General features: G+C 39.7%; 2 protein-coding genes across 2 annotated transcripts; both read right to left on the bottom strand.

Moving 5' to 3' along the window:
- Positions 1-349: 349 nt before the first annotated feature.
- kpna4 (karyopherin alpha 4 (importin alpha 3)) lies at positions 350-13,640 on the bottom strand. Its single transcript, XM_054626715.1, has 17 exons — positions 13,327-13,640; positions 11,450-11,494; positions 11,187-11,276; positions 9,616-9,645; positions 9,457-9,509; positions 8,259-8,354; positions 7,869-7,954; positions 6,781-6,867; positions 6,490-6,659; positions 5,527-5,571; positions 5,187-5,318; positions 4,908-5,036; positions 4,050-4,154; positions 3,864-3,935; positions 3,446-3,608; positions 3,252-3,346; positions 350-2,697 (listed from the first exon to the last, which is right to left on the bottom strand). The coding sequence occupies exons 1-17, from the start codon at positions 13,393-13,395 to the stop codon at positions 2,602-2,604; spliced, it is 1,563 nt and encodes a 520-aa protein (XP_054482690.1). The 5' UTR covers positions 13,396-13,640; the 3' UTR covers positions 350-2,601.
- A 2,370-nt stretch (positions 13,641-16,010) lies between these two features.
- LOC129088891 (ADP-ribosylation factor-like protein 14) lies at positions 16,011-16,876 on the bottom strand. The gene is made up of 2 exons (XM_054596151.1): positions 16,562-16,876; positions 16,011-16,319 (listed from the first exon to the last, which is right to left on the bottom strand). Exons 1-2 carry the CDS (start codon positions 16,874-16,876, stop codon positions 16,011-16,013), a joined length of 624 nt encoding a protein of 207 aa, XP_054452126.1.
- Between the last annotated feature and the right edge of the window lie 682 nt (positions 16,877-17,558).

Genomic DNA, 17,558 nt, shown 5'->3' with positions numbered 1-17,558 from the left:
AAAAAATGAAATGTACACATGTAACAATTTCAACCCAGCCTTTTGGGTGAGTGTGGATGCCAGTGATGTACTCCACCCCTTTCTTAACCGCTACATCTCCGACAGTTTTGAATGCATCATGTGTTTTTCCTGTACTACGCATGCGGATAAACTGGTCATCCTGGCCAATCGGATGCGCTTTTTTCGATTTGAATCCAAACTCAACTTTTAGAGTTTGAATTCAAATCGATCCAAACTCAACTTTTTCTTTTTAAAACAGCATTTTTAAAAAAAGGGGAAATAAACGCAAAAGGATTAATCACACCACTTCTTCACAACAGACCACACACGCACACACAGTCTCTCGATTTGGGTTTCACTATTTATTTTCTCGAAGACAACCTATCCTGTAGCCTATCTCCCAAAAAGATTTTTTGGGCAAACCACCATTTTTTTTTTAACCTTCCATGTCATAATTTTAGATTTGAAACCACATGTTTGCTTACAAGGAATGCTGCAAAAAAAAAAAAAAAATACCCCTATGTTCAACAGAAGGTTTATGAGCACAATGTGTAATCATTTACTACAGTGTTTGAAGTTAACACAAAATAATGGAAAAAGGGTAAGCTTGTACACCTAGCTGGTATAAGAGGAAAGAAGTATGGGGCTGCAAGGTACTAAAAAAGGTACAGCAAACTTGTTCATGGGTTATTTATTATTCAGGAGAACCCACTTAGGACAACTCCGGTATGACATGTGGGACGCCCTTTGACCTTGAGAAAAGGGAGGCTAATTCCCCTCTTAGTCTATCTGAGATACATTAGCAGGTTCATTACTGCTGCTCCTGAAACAAAGTCATTATTTTCTCATGTATCACTAAAAAGCATCATTGGATTACTCTAGAAAGACAACAAAGATTGTGGTTGAGTGATGCATATTGTAGAGGTTGTTGGCAGGTCGAAACCTATGAAACCGACCAACACGCCCTCAGAAAGACTTCAGGCCTCACTTTGCAGTATATGTGCAAAACCATAGATTATTTAGCAAATCTGACACTAGTGAGGGATAAGGGAAGGGGGAACATGTAACATTTAAGCACAGTTTTACTTAAAATGAAAATTACACTGTATCCACAGCCTAAGGAAACTAAAATACCCTAAAAAATAACTGTGCTATAGTTTAGTACATGCAAATGTTATGATTCACAATCCTACTTGAAATGGCCTTTGTTCTCTTCTCCCTTGGTGATAAGTCAAAGCTATGGCAACAATACTGCAAAGCAGTGATTTTGCTGTAAATTGAATGAAAAATAATGAAGTGTCACAAGGGGAACAGGTCATTTGGTGGATTATAGTGATGGTGTCAGAATTTCACAGCATCAAGCCCATGTCTGGTGCGTAGGGTTAGGGTTCTGGTGTGAGGGTGGAATATGATCGTCGTCAATCACCTTTACAGAAGCAATGAAACTAAAAGCTGAAAATAAAAAAATATCATAAAAAGGAACACACTGGAGGCAAAAAGAAAAGCCCAAAAGCCACCAAATGCATCTTAATACAATGCACTGCTGCTCCACACCTGCCAATAGCATTGTCCAGTGTCAATTAATACTAACTTAACAATAATTCAAAAAAAAAAAAAATAATAATTCTTGTGATGATTTTTTTTTTTTCATATCCAAAGTTCTTCCTTTCAGGGTTTTGCGAATCAGCCTCTCTTTCAAAGGCAGAATTTCTTTTTCCTGAAATCTTTGCTAACCTCATTTGTTGCAATTTTGTTTCTCTTCAGATGTTGTATTTGTATTTTATTTTTTCCCGTCTCTGCATGCGTTCTCACCCAGTCTTGCATACTCCCAGTCACGCACGCAGCCAAGCACACAACAACTCATCCATCCACTCTCTCTCTTGCACATGCGACACGCGCAGCCAGACTCCTGGCCCCGCCCACCAGGGGGAGAGGATGGTGCCCTATTTGGGGCGTCTCGTTGGAGGAGATGAACCTGGCTCCTCAGCTCTGAGTCCAGACATTCATACACAATGGGTCCATTCACACACATGTCTGATAGCGTGGCCGATTGGGGGAGGGGCACATTGGTGGCGCCCTCTCGAGTCGGAGGACCGCAGAATTGTGATGGTTCGTGGTTCATCTCAGTTCATAATTTAAGTTATTTTCATTTCTGCATTTTGTTGTATTGTAATATTTCAAGATCTCTTGTTTTCGTATTTTTGGATGTCCTTGGTTCTCCCTGGGCAGACATCAAGTTTTTTTGTTGACGTTTGAAGTAGATTTCCGTAGGCGACAGCTCCAATAACACAGCAGTTATGTCGGCATGTCTCTCAACGCATTCGATGTAGATGTTTTGCTTTTTTTTGCAACATGTAGCCACTCATTCTCACTCGCATCCACTCGCCATCTCAAACTTCATTTGGGCCGGTTCCCCTGGAATGCCAAATGAAATCCACACATTTTTCTCTCAGATAAGATGCAGCCATGGATCCCACGAGCCAAGCACAATGGATCAAATTTCTCACACTCTCGCTCTCTCTCGCTCTCTCTCTCCTAATTTTTTTATGTTGAACAGAGTGCTGCATCGTGAACAAAACTCCAGAATACCCCAGATGCCGTCTAGAACTGGAATCCCTCGGCTGGCACGTTGGCGGAGTTGAAGCCGTAAGTTCCACCTTGGATGGCCTCTGGGACCAGGTTGGTGTCTTCATCGATCTGAATGAAAAGACGGAGCGACCGGGCGTTAACAATAGACAGCGGACATGACAGGAGATCAAACACTAGTGGTGTTCATTGGATCAGAAGACAACATTCAGATTTACGCAAGTCAAATGTTCACCTTTCAAAAAGGTGAACATGTTATTTTCAAGGCCTGGGAAAGTTCTTCTTTCTCAACACCAAAATCAGCGCAGCAAGTCTCAAACTTTGGATGTTAACAAGTATGGAGTCTGGATCTGCTCCATAAACTATGAATGGGAGAATGCTTTTTTTTTTTTAGACGAACAGTCTACTAACATGTTTGTTTCCTCTTTTATACTAAAGTGAGCTTTATTCTATTGTAGTGTTCTCAGTCCCCTTATACTCAGAACATTCTCCTGGGTGCTATCAGTGTAATCAATAACTCTTCGTCTCTGGAGCAGGTCCAGACTGTATACGTGATGTCATCACATACTGTATTTTGTAAAAGAGCGTAGTTCTATTTTAACTTCACTGTACATATTCAACACTTTGTATCACCTTCAATGTGATGTGATTTTCATGTTACTTACATCGTCGGATGAGAAGAATTGATCGATAATTTCGTATGCCAATTTGTAAATATCTTCATTTTCATGATTCTGCAGTTGCTCCACTTTTTCCAAACCTGAGGATTAGAAATGAACAATTGTTAGACCATTCAATAAAACATGACCACCCATTAACACAAACATGATAAAAGCTTGACGATAAACGTGGGACTTACCTCCACATTCCTCAATGAGGTTAGCAATCATTTCAGCCTCGTCATCTGCCATCTTCAGGATGTTGCTCAGGCCATCGAGAACGACCTGCACAACCTGGGCATCCTTCACGGTCAGCAGGTTGCAGAATGGAGGGATCACCTGCTTCTCAATCAGGTGGGCAACCTGTAGGCAGCAGAGACACAATAAGGAAAATCACATGTTAGAAGGAAGGAATACTTCAATGGTGGTTCTACATTTCAAATTCAGTTTTTTTTCCCCACAAGAGTTTTTTCTTTTATGACGCAATTTTATTTAAAGGAAAAATGGCCAAACTTGCTGTAATAACAGATCAAACATTTTTTTGGAGGAAAAAGGTTGTGAAATTCAAGTCACCCCACAGCTGTTAGAGTACAAGGTGATTTGTTAGAAGATTCTTACCTGATCTTTCCTTCCACTTATTGTCAGGTTGCTGATGGCCCAGGCTGCTTCCTTCTGAGTGCCAAAGTCACCCTAAAAAATATTTTCAAAGTCAGCAATACTTATTTTAAATGATATGTCCTCCAACAATAATATGCACGTATGATAGGCTTGTCCTTGACACAGTTTGTAAAGATGGATACACACCTTGTCGAGCAGGTGGATGATCATGGGAACTAGCTTGGCGTCAATGACAGCCTGCACCTGCTGCTGGTTGCCTGCTGTGATGTTTGACAGGAACCACACTGCCTCCTACAGTACAAAAAGCACAAATACAGTCAGTGTACAGTCATGACAGTTTTCTTACTGTGTAAAGTCAAGACATCGAGGTTTGAGTTCATCCAGGTTCTCTATAAACCAAAGAAGACATGGGATTTAACTGTGTCACACCTTCAATTGGAGATGTGGAACTTGCCTGCTTAAGACTATGTTTTAGCCTTCGAGAAGAGAATAGGGAGCCATGTTGGATTTACAATCACTTTCAAAAATGGGTTTTGGGTCTGAACTGGATCAGAATCCAGAGGTCGACACAGAAAGTTTGACCTCTGGTAGAGAGCGAGTGCTTTGGGAGGAGCTAGGGTGTTTTTTGAGGCTCTAATCATCGTCCAGGTCACAAAGTGGGCCTCATTTTTTTAGTGACTGGTCTCAGATGCACTCCGATATCAGCAGAGACACGCGGTCATCAGCACCCTCTGGCCACCAACCCATGGTATCACACACACACATCACTTGCACACAGACCACCTTCCTCCCCAACCCCCCGATCTGTCTCACTAACTACAATTGGCCCCCAATCGAATCCTCTTCATCGTCTTCATCTTCTTCATCCTCGCGATTCTCCATGTTGCAAATTTCTAAAATTGTCTATTTGTCCCATCTTAACCTTTCACACAGCATTCAAACTAGCACCAAGTCTCTGATTTCATCACTTCCAATCAACCCCATCTCGCAGTAGACGGGGCGTGTGTGCATGTAGGAGCAGGAAGACTCCAGAGAATGTATTACCTTGTTGATCTTCTCCTTCGGGTGTGTGAGGAGTGCAGGGAAGTGGCTGAGAGCATCACAGTTGAGCACCACCTGGGTCTGTTCATCTGTGCCAGTCACTATGTTCCCAACGGCCCTCAGAGCAGCGGTCTGGATGTGGAGAGGCCGTGTGGAATTGTTATAATACAGTCTATTATTTTGATCCTAAATATAATCAATCTCATCTCTAGGGTCCATGCCTGAAGTTGTATTAACCTAATCCCAAACATAATCAGTGTCATGTGGGGTGTCTCTTCATACCTGAACTTTGACCTCCTGGTGACTGAGCAGAGGAACCAGATGAGGGACGATGCCAGAGTCGATGACCATCTGGATTTGCTCATTCCCAGCGTCTGTCAGATAGGACAGAGCCCACACTGTGTCGACCAAGATCTGAAGGCAGCAATGAAGAGAAGAAACTAATGAATATATTCTCACTCCTGGACAACTTCCTAAGACTATTGAAATTTAACAGTAATTATTTAACATTATTATAAACAGCGATTTTGTGGGAACAGACCTCTGCTAATAGTTAAGTGAGGCCAAGGCCCCAAAGACCGCTTAAAAATAATTGAGGGAAAAACAAATTCAGTCTACTCACACTGACATCAGTGTGGTGGATCAGCACGCAGAGAGCTGGCAGGATCTGAGAAAAGAAAGAATAGACAGGTGGGATCATTAAGTGGAGAAAAGGACATAAAAAATAAATAAATAATTAACAGGGTTCCCATGTGGCTGACACCAGTAAATGGTTAATAGTTGAAATGGCTGCATGAATCTGTACCTGCTAAACTTTTATTAATTTCAACACACAACAGCAACACACTAAATGTACTCTCATTTAACAAGCTTATGTAGAACACAGATGGAACTCTGCCTCTCTCTCTCTCCCTGCCATCCAATAAACTCACATCTCATAGATTCTAGAAGGGCATATTTTCGTCTCACTTACATACAGCATAGATTAGCATTCATAGCAGCAGACTGAAAGAAAAACAATTTCCGCCTTGTCAAAATGCAGTATTCCGTCTCTACAAAATGTCATCCCTTCACATTTTTGTGGAATTGTCATAATTAGCATATTCATTCTTGAGTTGAGCCCATTTTTTAGTTTGTGACACGTACTACAAACAAGCTTTCTTTTTCTTTTTAATTCACTATCAGACATAAGATTTAACACTTATTTATTTATAAGATAACTTTTTCAGCCCAACATGGATGTTCCTCAGGCCTGACCTCTGTGATGTTTTCCCTCTATTCATAAACTGTTTTAGCTGCAAGCATTATATAGTATGTAGCATCCTCTCTTATTTTGACCTGATGGAGGCTTTGTCATTAAAAAAGGACATTATTATCTTTTGAATTCACGATTCAGGGTATCTTGCGTCTGATGTATTAAATGTATTAAAGAAGACTATATTATTAATCTGCATGAACAATCAGTGGCTTCCCACTCATAAACACTTGAATATTTCCTTCACATAAACAAACCACGTCATCCGGCAATCTAAGATACCACAAACTGTTGCGGTTTCTCCCGCTTTTCTTCTACACAAATACACACCTCCTGGATCGTCTCCATGGGTGGTGGAGGGTCCTTGTGGCGGCACAGATTCACCATGACCCAGGTGACATTGCGGAGGAAGGTGATGGGGATGGAGGGACTGATGAAGGAGAGCAGGGGCTTAACCACACCCAAGCTGATCACATAGTCTCTGCATTGAGGGCCATCACCTGGAGAGAACGTGCACACACACACACACACACACACACACACAGAGACAGAGCGCATGTGTACTCGGGACTGACTGCATTTATTTCTAACACACTCATGTTCACACTAACAGCGACTCACCTATGATGTTGCCCAGGGCCCAGACCGCCTGTTCACACACATTCTGGTGAGGAGAGTGAAGCAGCCTCAGGAACAGTGGCACAGCATCTACACAAAGGAAACAGATACGTATCAATCATGTAAAAGGGCTTCTCGTGATCTGGTATGTTGCTTTTATTCAATATATTAATAAGAGATATAATGGGTACACTTTAAATTTTAATCATCTGATGACATACATTAAAATCACACCACCTGGACAGATATAGACTCCTCATTTGGAAATGGCCAAGTTTGTACTTTGACTTAAATACAATTGAGCCAAAACATGCTAAGAAAAAGAGGGAGATAAGGAAAACATCTTATATTATTTTGATGTATATTTATTGATTTAAGTTTTCAAATCTGTTATGTTCCAGCTTGGTGCAAGTGCTGCCATTTAGTGTGATCAATCACAAACTCTGAATGAAACAAAAAATGAACTTGGAGAAGCATGCAAGTGGAAAAGATATCTTATAATATAAAGCCTGTCTTTGAGAACTTTGAAAAGCGCTCTATAAATAAAATGTATTATTATTAAGCCAATGCTATAAAGGAAAAGAATAAAGACCAATCTGCTTTTTGAAAATCCATCGTTGAATAAAACCTTAAGATTTGTTAAGTGAAATGCAATGCCAAATACGAAATATCAGCAGGCTGTTTGAACGTATTAGTAACATTCTTATTTATAATTTTTTGGACATAACACCCGTGGTAAGAAATAATCATTCCTGTGTGCATTTGTGAGGTTCCTTCACCTTGTTGAAAATGTCAAAGTGACTAGAAGGTGTTGTGTGCCATGGTATAGGAAAATAAAGTGATAACATAACAGGTGCTCAGTGTGAATTCTGCTGTTTTTTTCGTTTCATAACAATCCGCCAAACATATTTTAGTAATGATAAATAAATTGAAAAATACCACAGGTTTACATTTCAGCATAGAGCAACACACACCAAAACAGAATCATCAGCTAGAGGAGCATTCTAACTCATTCTTACAACATGGCAAAGATAAGATGCATCAGAAAGAGAAGAGATTGAAATAAAGTTTTGTGACAAAATGGCACTTACTGGACTGGACCACAGCTTGGGTCTGCTCTGAAGTACCAGATGCTATGTTGGTTAGAGCCCAGGCTGCCTCAAACTGGAGAGATGGGCTGTGAGAGATGGATGAAGGCCAAGGTTAAATGGAGTTTGACTGAACAGTGGTGTCAAACAAAGTACATGCTGATGAGCCATTTATTTTTCTGCCATTCCTGGCAGGTGGAAACTAAAAGACATTTACATAGGCGCTACAGATGCAAGCTCGGCTAAACACTGCTCGCTCATTTGCATAACTTTGAAGTGAACATAAACTGAACATGACCGGGGGAAAAAAAGCTATCTTGTACTATAATTATCACAAATGAAAAAGCGTGATGCACTGCTACATGCAGACAAACAGCATCACAGCCTGCTTACTTGTCATCTCTGTCCAGGCAGTGGACCAGTATAGGAAGGATCCCAGACTTAATCAGGTCATCTATGGGAGGGTTACGGTCACTGGACAACAACTTCCTACAAAAACAAAAAGAGGACACAAAAGACCATTACTCACACTCATACTAACATAGCTTTACTGACACATACCAACAAGAAAAAACAGTGACACACAGAGAGAAACAGCTTAAGAATGTGTAGCTTCTTCGCATTGTAAGTCAATCACAATCTCGATGACTGTACCGACAGGAAACTTTCTCCTGCTCATGACCCCACAACAACATCACACAACTTCAGGTCGTGGGAATGGCTGTGTTGCAGAGTAGACTTAAACAGGGAAAAGGGAACAAAAGACAAACAAATAAAAACAATAGAGAAATATGTTTCATGAATTCAGCTACCTCATGCTGCACTTGACTCACCTTTATGAGGGCTACACTACTGAGCTGCAGTGCCATTACCAATGTCCATTAATCAGAGGGGGCTGACTTATTGTAAATCACTGTGGTCTAACCGAGATGGAAAAACATCCAGCTTTTTGAAATTTCAACATTGTGTTATGCAAGAGGCCGTTCATTTTAATCAGAGAATCTCTTAAGACCCAGTACTGGTGTACTGGTGTACTGTTGCAGAATCTCCCAACTCACAAATACCAGATAAACCAGACATGAAGCTGGATTACTACTGCTACACTATTAAACAGCATCAGTATCGTGGATTCATAGTGAAAATTAGGTTTGAGTGGTAACATGATAATGGTGACGGCGTTGAATTGATATTTACATGTTACAAAATAAACCATTCCACATGTCTAAAGGTAAACTTATACTTATTGAATTAATTTAATTTGAATAATTGTGAAATCTGACGCAGTAAATTTAAAAACACCAGAGAAACTAATAAATGTATGTGCGTCACTTCTGTAGTTCAGTTTATTTTGGATTATACAGATTGTATCCATAACAGACAGACGCAATGGTAGCGATTCTTCTGCATAAGTGCTAAAATCACCATCATAAAATCTTGTAGTCGGCCCACTTTGCTTTCACTGTGATCATTATTACAACATGATAAATGTGACACTAAATAATTATAAAAAGACAATTAACATAATTATTTGCCAACTACTGGTATGAACTGATAATGAGTAGAGTCAAAGAGTGAGGATGTTTGTTCTTACCTTGCAGCCTGAACAGCACTCAGCTGGACGCCCTGGTTATCACTGGTGGCATTCTATAGAACATAAGGACACATGTTTAATTCTGATGTGTAAAACACAGTCAATAATTGGGCATGGATGACTAAGAAGAAAATAAATAAAAGAAAACATCCTACTTACTTGTACTATTGCTTCAAGAGAAGTGTTTTGCTGAAAAATAAATATTTTAGAGAGTCATCAGTTTATGATCATGCTTTGACACAAATTTGTAACTAATGCAGTGTGTTATTTCTAAAGTTACAAGATAATCCACAACAGGCACATTTTAAACTGGTGATTAGGCTAGAAAAAGCAACCTGAAGTATCCTGGCACTGCCAATTGAGGGTGAGCAGACATCTTACGCTTTCCTAAAATTGCTTTTGTATGTGAAGTTGACAAAGATGGAAGGAAAGCCAAAGCAGCACTGAGAGCAGCTTGGGGAGGCTTATAATTTGGAAATCCCACCAGGAAAATGCAGTGACTTGCATTCTCACTTGTTCCAATGTGGCGTTGTGGTGAAACAGTCAACTGGCTGGGCGCGAAGGACAGTATTTAATGTGATACTTTGCCAACTTGGAAGCTTACACAATAACCCTGTACAGGGAGTTCAGGGCCCAGTGTAGGTTGTAGTGTGTACAGCATTTATCTTACTTTCAATTAAGCACTGACCATGACTGTAGGCCCCATTAATTAAAGTGGCAAATGCCTCTGATAGACAGTAGCTACAGCTAATTGCCTGTATACACTTAAATAATGAGGCTGTAGACTTGCAACAAACGTCAATCCAGAAAAGATACACATTCAAAAACAATCCTGAATACACAATATGCATGATACAAAGAGAACAGAAAAAAAAGCTTAGGTGACGATTTAGGACACGAAAAAAGGGCATATATACTCAAGGCACAATCAATGAGTTATTGAGAAATGTTCTGTAAAGCTTTACATTTACACAATAATGAGCACATGAGTTAATGTTTTGTCTTATCAGTTATGGTAAGATCAATACTATTCTAAAAATGGAGTGCCTCAAAATTGGTCAGAATTTAAGGGGAAATTTTTAAGATAATATTTGCATTGCAAAATGTATTGTAATATTAGTTATTTTCTTCTCTGGTACATGCTCTATACCAGCATTATTTCATCTGAAAATGAAAAAAATAGTGCTCATTGCAGAGATTACATAATCTCATGTGAACACAAAAACGCTGCATAACAGGAATCATTCAAACTAAAATGGACGTATTGTGCATCAAAAGCACAGCAAATTTTCAACAGAGAACACAAGTCTGATGAGAGAAAGTTATACCAGGTGCATTTGAGCTATTCTACCAAGGAAGTAATAGATGTACTGAGAAGAAATGGTCTCTTACTTTCAGAAAATGAGACACCAAACAGCACAGAGAAAGACAAACTGAATGTATTTTTCACATTCCTGCCCCACCCAATTAACATTGAGCAAGCAGAGCCATGGAGGCAGCATCACAGGGACAAAATGTTAGTTTGTCCTAAACCTCTGGATTGTTTAACTAGTGAGAGGAACCTAAAATCCCTAGGTCAAACATTCATGCCAAACTGTCATTTCCAGTGTTCAGTAATCCTTCACATTAACTATACATCATCTGCCGTTAAAACACAAAACCTAAAAATATGTGAACTTGATTTTCTGGTGGCAGCAGACACATTTTGAGCAGGGGATGCACGACCGTACCGATCTGAAATCTCCGTCGAGCTCGTAGTCCTCGCAGATGTCCTCATGGGGCACATTTCTCCTCTTCAGAAGGTGCTCATCTCTTTTGTTCTGTGGTGGAGGGAACATTAATATCACTTCATGCACATTCCAGCAGAAATTCTTGATTACAAGGAAAACTCTGCATCTTTCAGTACCTTATTTCGAAGATAAATTGCATATAAAAGAATATCATTTAGCTGTAAAAGTCTGAGTTGTACTTAGAACAATATAAAAATATTTACCTTTCTGAGTTCCACCACGACCTCAGTCCTCTGTCTTCTCATAGTCTGTGGAACAGATAGCGCATTAACATTACACAACATGGAACTTTAATCCCAACCTGCCTTTGCCCAAGAGAGTGACACTACCTATGAAATTAAATTGGGGCCCAGTCTGAGATCATGATCCCATTTATGCAACAGAGTTGATCTGCGATATCAGTTATACGTGGAGCATTAAGTCAACAGCTCACACTCTGCATACGAAGCATCCAAACACACTAAACAAGAGTCTGACCTAATGTGACTAAGCCTAAGTCACTCCTGGACCATTTTGTGTGCCTTAACAAGAGAGCTAACCCCTTATTCTTTTTGATTTATACCAGTCTTATTAATGTTCTACCCATTAAATCATCAAGTTACAATCAGTTGTCAATTTATTAGCCAGCAAAAACTATTGCTGTCGTGCAGGAAGTCCTTCATGAAGGTTATAATGTTGAATATTTGTTTGTTGAAACTGTTTTTGATTCTGCCCTGTGGTCTCTATTATAGACTGCAGTTTCTGCTTCTGTCCAAATGTAGATTCATATCATAAAACAATACATTTCAGCAGCACAGCAAACTACAGCCTCCAAAAATGACCCTGAAGAATGAATCTCTCTCTGAAACAGTTTAATTTCATTTGATCCATGTGAACACAGGATGTACTGCAGCCATGCTGTTTCAGACTACACTAGTTGTAGCAAGGTGTACCTAATTAACTGGCATCTGACTACATGGCGTCTCATATAGCTCGTGTCATGAGCAGTGTGCGCGCTTGTCGGTGACGCTTGTGTTCCCCACCGACAGACCTCCACCATGGTGACGACAAGTTATTAGCAGGTTGCTAGATGACACAACTCATGTCTTGAGGCCTAATGTTAGCCTGCAACAGAAACTACTTGTCAAACAGGATGTGCGAGTAGGTCATGCCCATACACATCCTCAGAAAAGCCGCCCGAAAACAACAACATCCCCTGCTCTCTTGTATGGAGCCATGGCATGCTGAGCTGACTGTAAATCACCCTGTAACTTATGGATCCACCACTGGAGCCGAAGTGTAGCTCTGATCTCACGTCGTGTGGTCGTGGTGACGAGCAGGTCGCATTAACCTTGTTTTATGGGCACGTGTAACGTTGTTGGCAAACCAGGGAATAAAATGTTACCACTGCGCCGTGGTTTGAACAGATTCAGGGGGCCGGCCAGCTAAGAGGCTAACTGGTTTCCGCCATTGTTTTTGGTGATAAAGACGGGGGATGGGTGGAACTGCAGCCACCAGCACCACCGAGCTTAGCGCTAGCTAGCTAGCACGCAGGTTAGCTAACTGCGGTATCAAAATACCGCTGATCTCCCGCTCTGTTAGCCTGGCCAACACGCAGATACCCCCAACACACGACATGGGGGGTGATTAACGTCATATATACTGTTGGATGTGTAGTTAGTAACCCCCCCTGGCTAACACATCGACATAACCCGATGCGGTGACGATATGCTTCAGTTACGCTAGCGTGTCCCCCGTGGGCCTGAGCTAGCATTAGCATAGAGTTAGCATTGAGCTAGCATTAGCATTGAGCTAGCAGAGCACATCCAGCGGAGGCGATGGACTCTGACTAGCATGTCTGACGTGTTTTATAACCAACGCGGTCTCGTGGTGTAACAAACCCGGTGAAACAAACACACATCTCCTCGGCAGTGCGACACACACACACGTAGGGGGGTTTGGAGGCCCGGGACAAGGCTTCGGGGGGGAAAAGTTCCCGACGGTGGAAATTAGAAACGACGTCACAAGGAAGCCAGGAGGCGAAGCCGGCCGCTACCAGAGGAAGCGAGGAGTCCTCCACACCGACATACACAACTTTTACCTCCAAATCACGGCCCTTATTCTTGAAATTCTTCAGCCGCTGGTTGTCCAGTTTCTCGTTGTCAGCCATGTTCGCGGTTCTGGTTGGGGTAAATGCAGTCTCGGTCGTGGATTCAGCTGGTGAGCTACCCTGTTCTGGTTCTCTTTTCTCAGCCGTGCGTTAGCGGACTATTCTCTGCTGCTCTGTCCGCGGTGCACACTGGGATTGCCGGTGGTGGAGGGCAGCCTCGCTCTGGCGTAGAGGAAGGGTGGGGAAATCCCCTTCACTCCCATTGGTCTCACTGTTAACATCTATCTGCAGGGCGCGCCACATCGCAAGATACAAACCCACGTTTGATCGTGTGTTCAAGCACAATTATGCACCATTATATTCACATGTGTGTTTTATACACTTTAAGTTCTACCCTTCCGTAAGTACAATGTTGAGTATTTTAGATATTTTATTCAACCACATCTCTATTTTATGGTTTTAACTTGTGTTTATTTTACAGCTATTTTTCTTCTCAAATTAATATTTAAAAATATAATGCAATTTTTTTATTTATCAAATTAAACAAGGCTATTTTTTAAAACAGCTATAAATGCAACTTTTTATTTTTTTATTTAAACAGATATCCATCAAATATAGTTAACTTATTGTGTTTATTTTACAGCTATTTTTCTTCTCAAATTAATATTTAAAAATATAATGCAATTTTTTTATTTATCAATATAGTCTAAACAAGGCTTATTGTTTTAACTTGTGTTTATTTTACAGCTATTTTTCTTCTCAAATTAATATTAAGTTATAAAATATAAGGTAATCTTAAAAATTATAAAATATAAGGTAATCTTAAAAATATAATGCAACTTTTTATTTATCAATATAGTCTAAACAAGGCTGCAAGAATACTTATATCAATAAACAGATATCCAAAATCCAAATAGTGTAACGTCAAATCAAGTACACGTTATGGATAACTTTTTATTTATCAATATAGTCTAAACAAGGCTTATTGTTTTAACTTGTGTTTATTTTACAGCTATTTTTCTTCTCAAATTAATATAATGCAACTTTTTATTTATCAATAAAGTCTAAACAAGGCTGCAAGAATACTTATATCAATAAACAGATATCCAAAATCCAAATAGTGTAACGTCAAATCAAGTACACGTTATGGTTGATGCAAAAAGTTTAATTGCCCCATATTCACAAATTGTCAACAGATTTTTGGTAAGGACAATTATGCACCATTATATTCACATGTGTGTTTTATACACTTTAAGTTCTACCCTTCCGTAAGTACAATGTTGAGTATTTTAGATATTTTATTCAACCACATCTCTATTTTATGGATTTAACTTGTGTTTATTTTACAGCTATTTTTCTTCTCAAATTAATATTTAAAAATATAATGCAACTTTTTATTTATCAGTATAGTCTAAACAAGGCTTATTGTTTTAACTTGTGTTTATTTTACAGCTATTTTTCTTCTCAAATTAATATTTAAAAATATAATGCAACTTTTTATTTATCAATATAGTCTAAACAAGGCTTATTGTTTTAACTTGTGTTTATTTTACAGCTATTTTTCTTCTCAAATTAATATTAAGTTATAAAATATAAGGTAATCTTAAAAATATAATGCAACTTTTTATTTATCAATATAGTCTAAACAAGGCTGCAAGAATACTTATATCAATAAACAGATATCCAAAATCCAAATAGTGTAACATCAAATCAAGTACACGTTATGGTTGATGCAAAAAGTTTAATTGCCCCATATTCACAAATTGTCAACAGATTTTTGGTAATTTGATCAACTGCAATTGGATTACTCAATTTTTGTTCCTTAGACAGTGTGTCCTTGTACTAAAAAGAAGGAATATTCTGCTAACAGTACAATAGCTTTGGACGACACCCATGTTGTTTAACTGAGTAATGGAATTTATGCCTTATCTCTTTACAGTCAGTGTGGGCAGGAAGAACAATTACAATGACAATTAACTATTTCAATGTACATATGGGCATGTGAGTATTGTTTTATGACAAAAAGTGAACCTATGTCTTTTAAGGCCCTGTATAGTCTTGTATAGACCCAATACTATACAGGGGCTTAACATTAATACTTCTATTTCATTGCAACCAATAAACAACTAACTAACACTGAAACGCTAGCATGACATTGTCACACATGTTCAAAACATGACATGAATAAATAAATAGTAAGCACAAGAAGTCTTTATATTTTATAAAAATGAACACAAATGAATACATAACAAATAAAAAAACACAGATAATGCACAATTAGAGAACAACATTTCTTTGAGCCACAGAAACTTGAACCAAAAAATACAGGTATTTATCAGCCAGTTTTTCACATATGAACACTCTTAGATTGAATTATTGCAGATTGGCTCATATCAGTTTGTTACTAACCGGCTGTCATAACCTGAGATTACTCACAGCATCGTCATGGGTTATCAAAATGGTTCAAAGACACGTTGTCCTCCCCAGGACTGAGTGAAAGTGCTTTCTGCCACAGAGATTAACACTTTTTGTTGTGATAATCTCATCCCTTTTCTTATCACCTCCTCCCATTTAATCCAATAGAAGCCGCAGTGAGTCCATTTGCTGATGAATTACACTGGCAGGTGAGAGGAATCATGCTGTTTGAATGAATCTTCAAAAAAGGTTTTCATCCATCATCTGCTGCAGAGCACAACTTGTTTCACAGCTGTGAGACTGAAGCCCTTAGACTTCATTTTAATCTTAATGTCTTCTTGAGTCTGTTTAAATGGAGTCTTCATCAGATAGACTATCCTCCTGAAACCTTCCTCTAGTCCCATGCCGGTGGTAGCTGAACAGGGCTGGATGAACCAGGACCTGCCCTCGCACAATCTTCTCAAGTCCAGTGTCTGGCAAAGCGCTTCTGGGCTTAAAGCTGCCTGGAGGTCCTGTTTGTTGGCAAGGACTACGAGAGGAACTCCTCTGAGACTCTCAGATTTAAGGACCTATAGTTATTGGAAAAGACCAAATGCAGAACACTTTAATTATTACAGTGGAAAACAAACTTTTTAGAAACTGGTTTATTGCATTTAACCTTCACCTATTTAGCCCAACCATACTGTATATGGTTCAATATGCTAACATGCTGTAATGTAGTTCTAAACAGAGATAAATACATTTTTAATGTTTTTTAATATGTTTGCAAACAATTATAAACCAAACAACAAATATTCAGTGATTAAATTACCCGATGCAGTTCCTTGCGGGCCTCTTCCAGCCGTTTCTGATCCCAGCTGTCCACCACAAACATCAGTCCGGCTGTATCAGCATAGTGATGCCTCCAATGGGGCCTCATCTTCTTCTGACCCCCCACGTCCCACACCGTCAGGCCCGGGCTGCTCCTGTCGGTCTCTAGTGTCTCCACGTTGAAGCCCACAGTTGGCACAGTCACCACGCTCTCGTTGTACTTTAGCTTATAGAGCAGGGTGGTCTTTCCTGATCCGTCCAGACCCAGCATCAGGACCTGTGCCTGTTTATGAAGCTTGGATCCATGCATGCCCATGTCGTAAAAGTGTAGCTAGTGTCTATATGTAAAAGAAAGCAGGCTTCTACTTTTTGTTTAGCTGTGGAAACTGAGCTGCCCGCTACCAGTGGCTCCTTTTGTACTGTCTATCTGTAGGCTTAGTGTGTCTGTCCTCTTATGGAGACTGTCTACAATCAGCATGCTTTATGTACGGACAAGCAGAGGGATCCCTCCCCTTTGTAGGGACGGAGCGCCTTTTGTCCCTGCGTAGCTTTCAGTAAAGCTATTTATATCCAAAGTGACGGTGCAACTAACTGCATAGAGTTCTCTGGTTACCACAGCGCAGTCAGATGAGTCACATCACACCTGCTGCAGATCATCATACACACCAGCAGCCAGGAAGTCCATGTTTGGCACATCGGGAAGATTGTTGTTTCTTCCTGGCTCGATGTCCCATAGAAATGACATCACAGAGTCATTTTGGAGGAGGATTACTGGCCCAGGGCTGATGGGTAAATGTAGTTTTATCTTTAGACTGAACAGAAGTAGGCAGAACTTGAGGCTTCCAGAGAGCTCTCAGTAAAAATATCTTCTGGGAATGTGTTATTAATCTCAAATGAATATGCATGTACATAAAACTTGTTTTTAATTTGTATGATAAACTATAGAGTTGCACAAAATTGTACTATAGTAGGACTGGACAATATCTAAATGATAAATT

The sequence above is a fragment of the Anoplopoma fimbria genome, chromosome 1 (genome assembly GCF_027596085.1).
Source record: "Anoplopoma fimbria isolate UVic2021 breed Golden Eagle Sablefish chromosome 1, Afim_UVic_2022, whole genome shotgun sequence".
Taxonomy (NCBI): Eukaryota; Metazoa; Chordata; class Actinopteri; order Perciformes; family Anoplopomatidae; genus Anoplopoma; species Anoplopoma fimbria.
The sequence above is the reverse complement of the archived record's forward strand: the minus strand, read 5'-3'. Positions and strand labels throughout refer to the sequence as shown.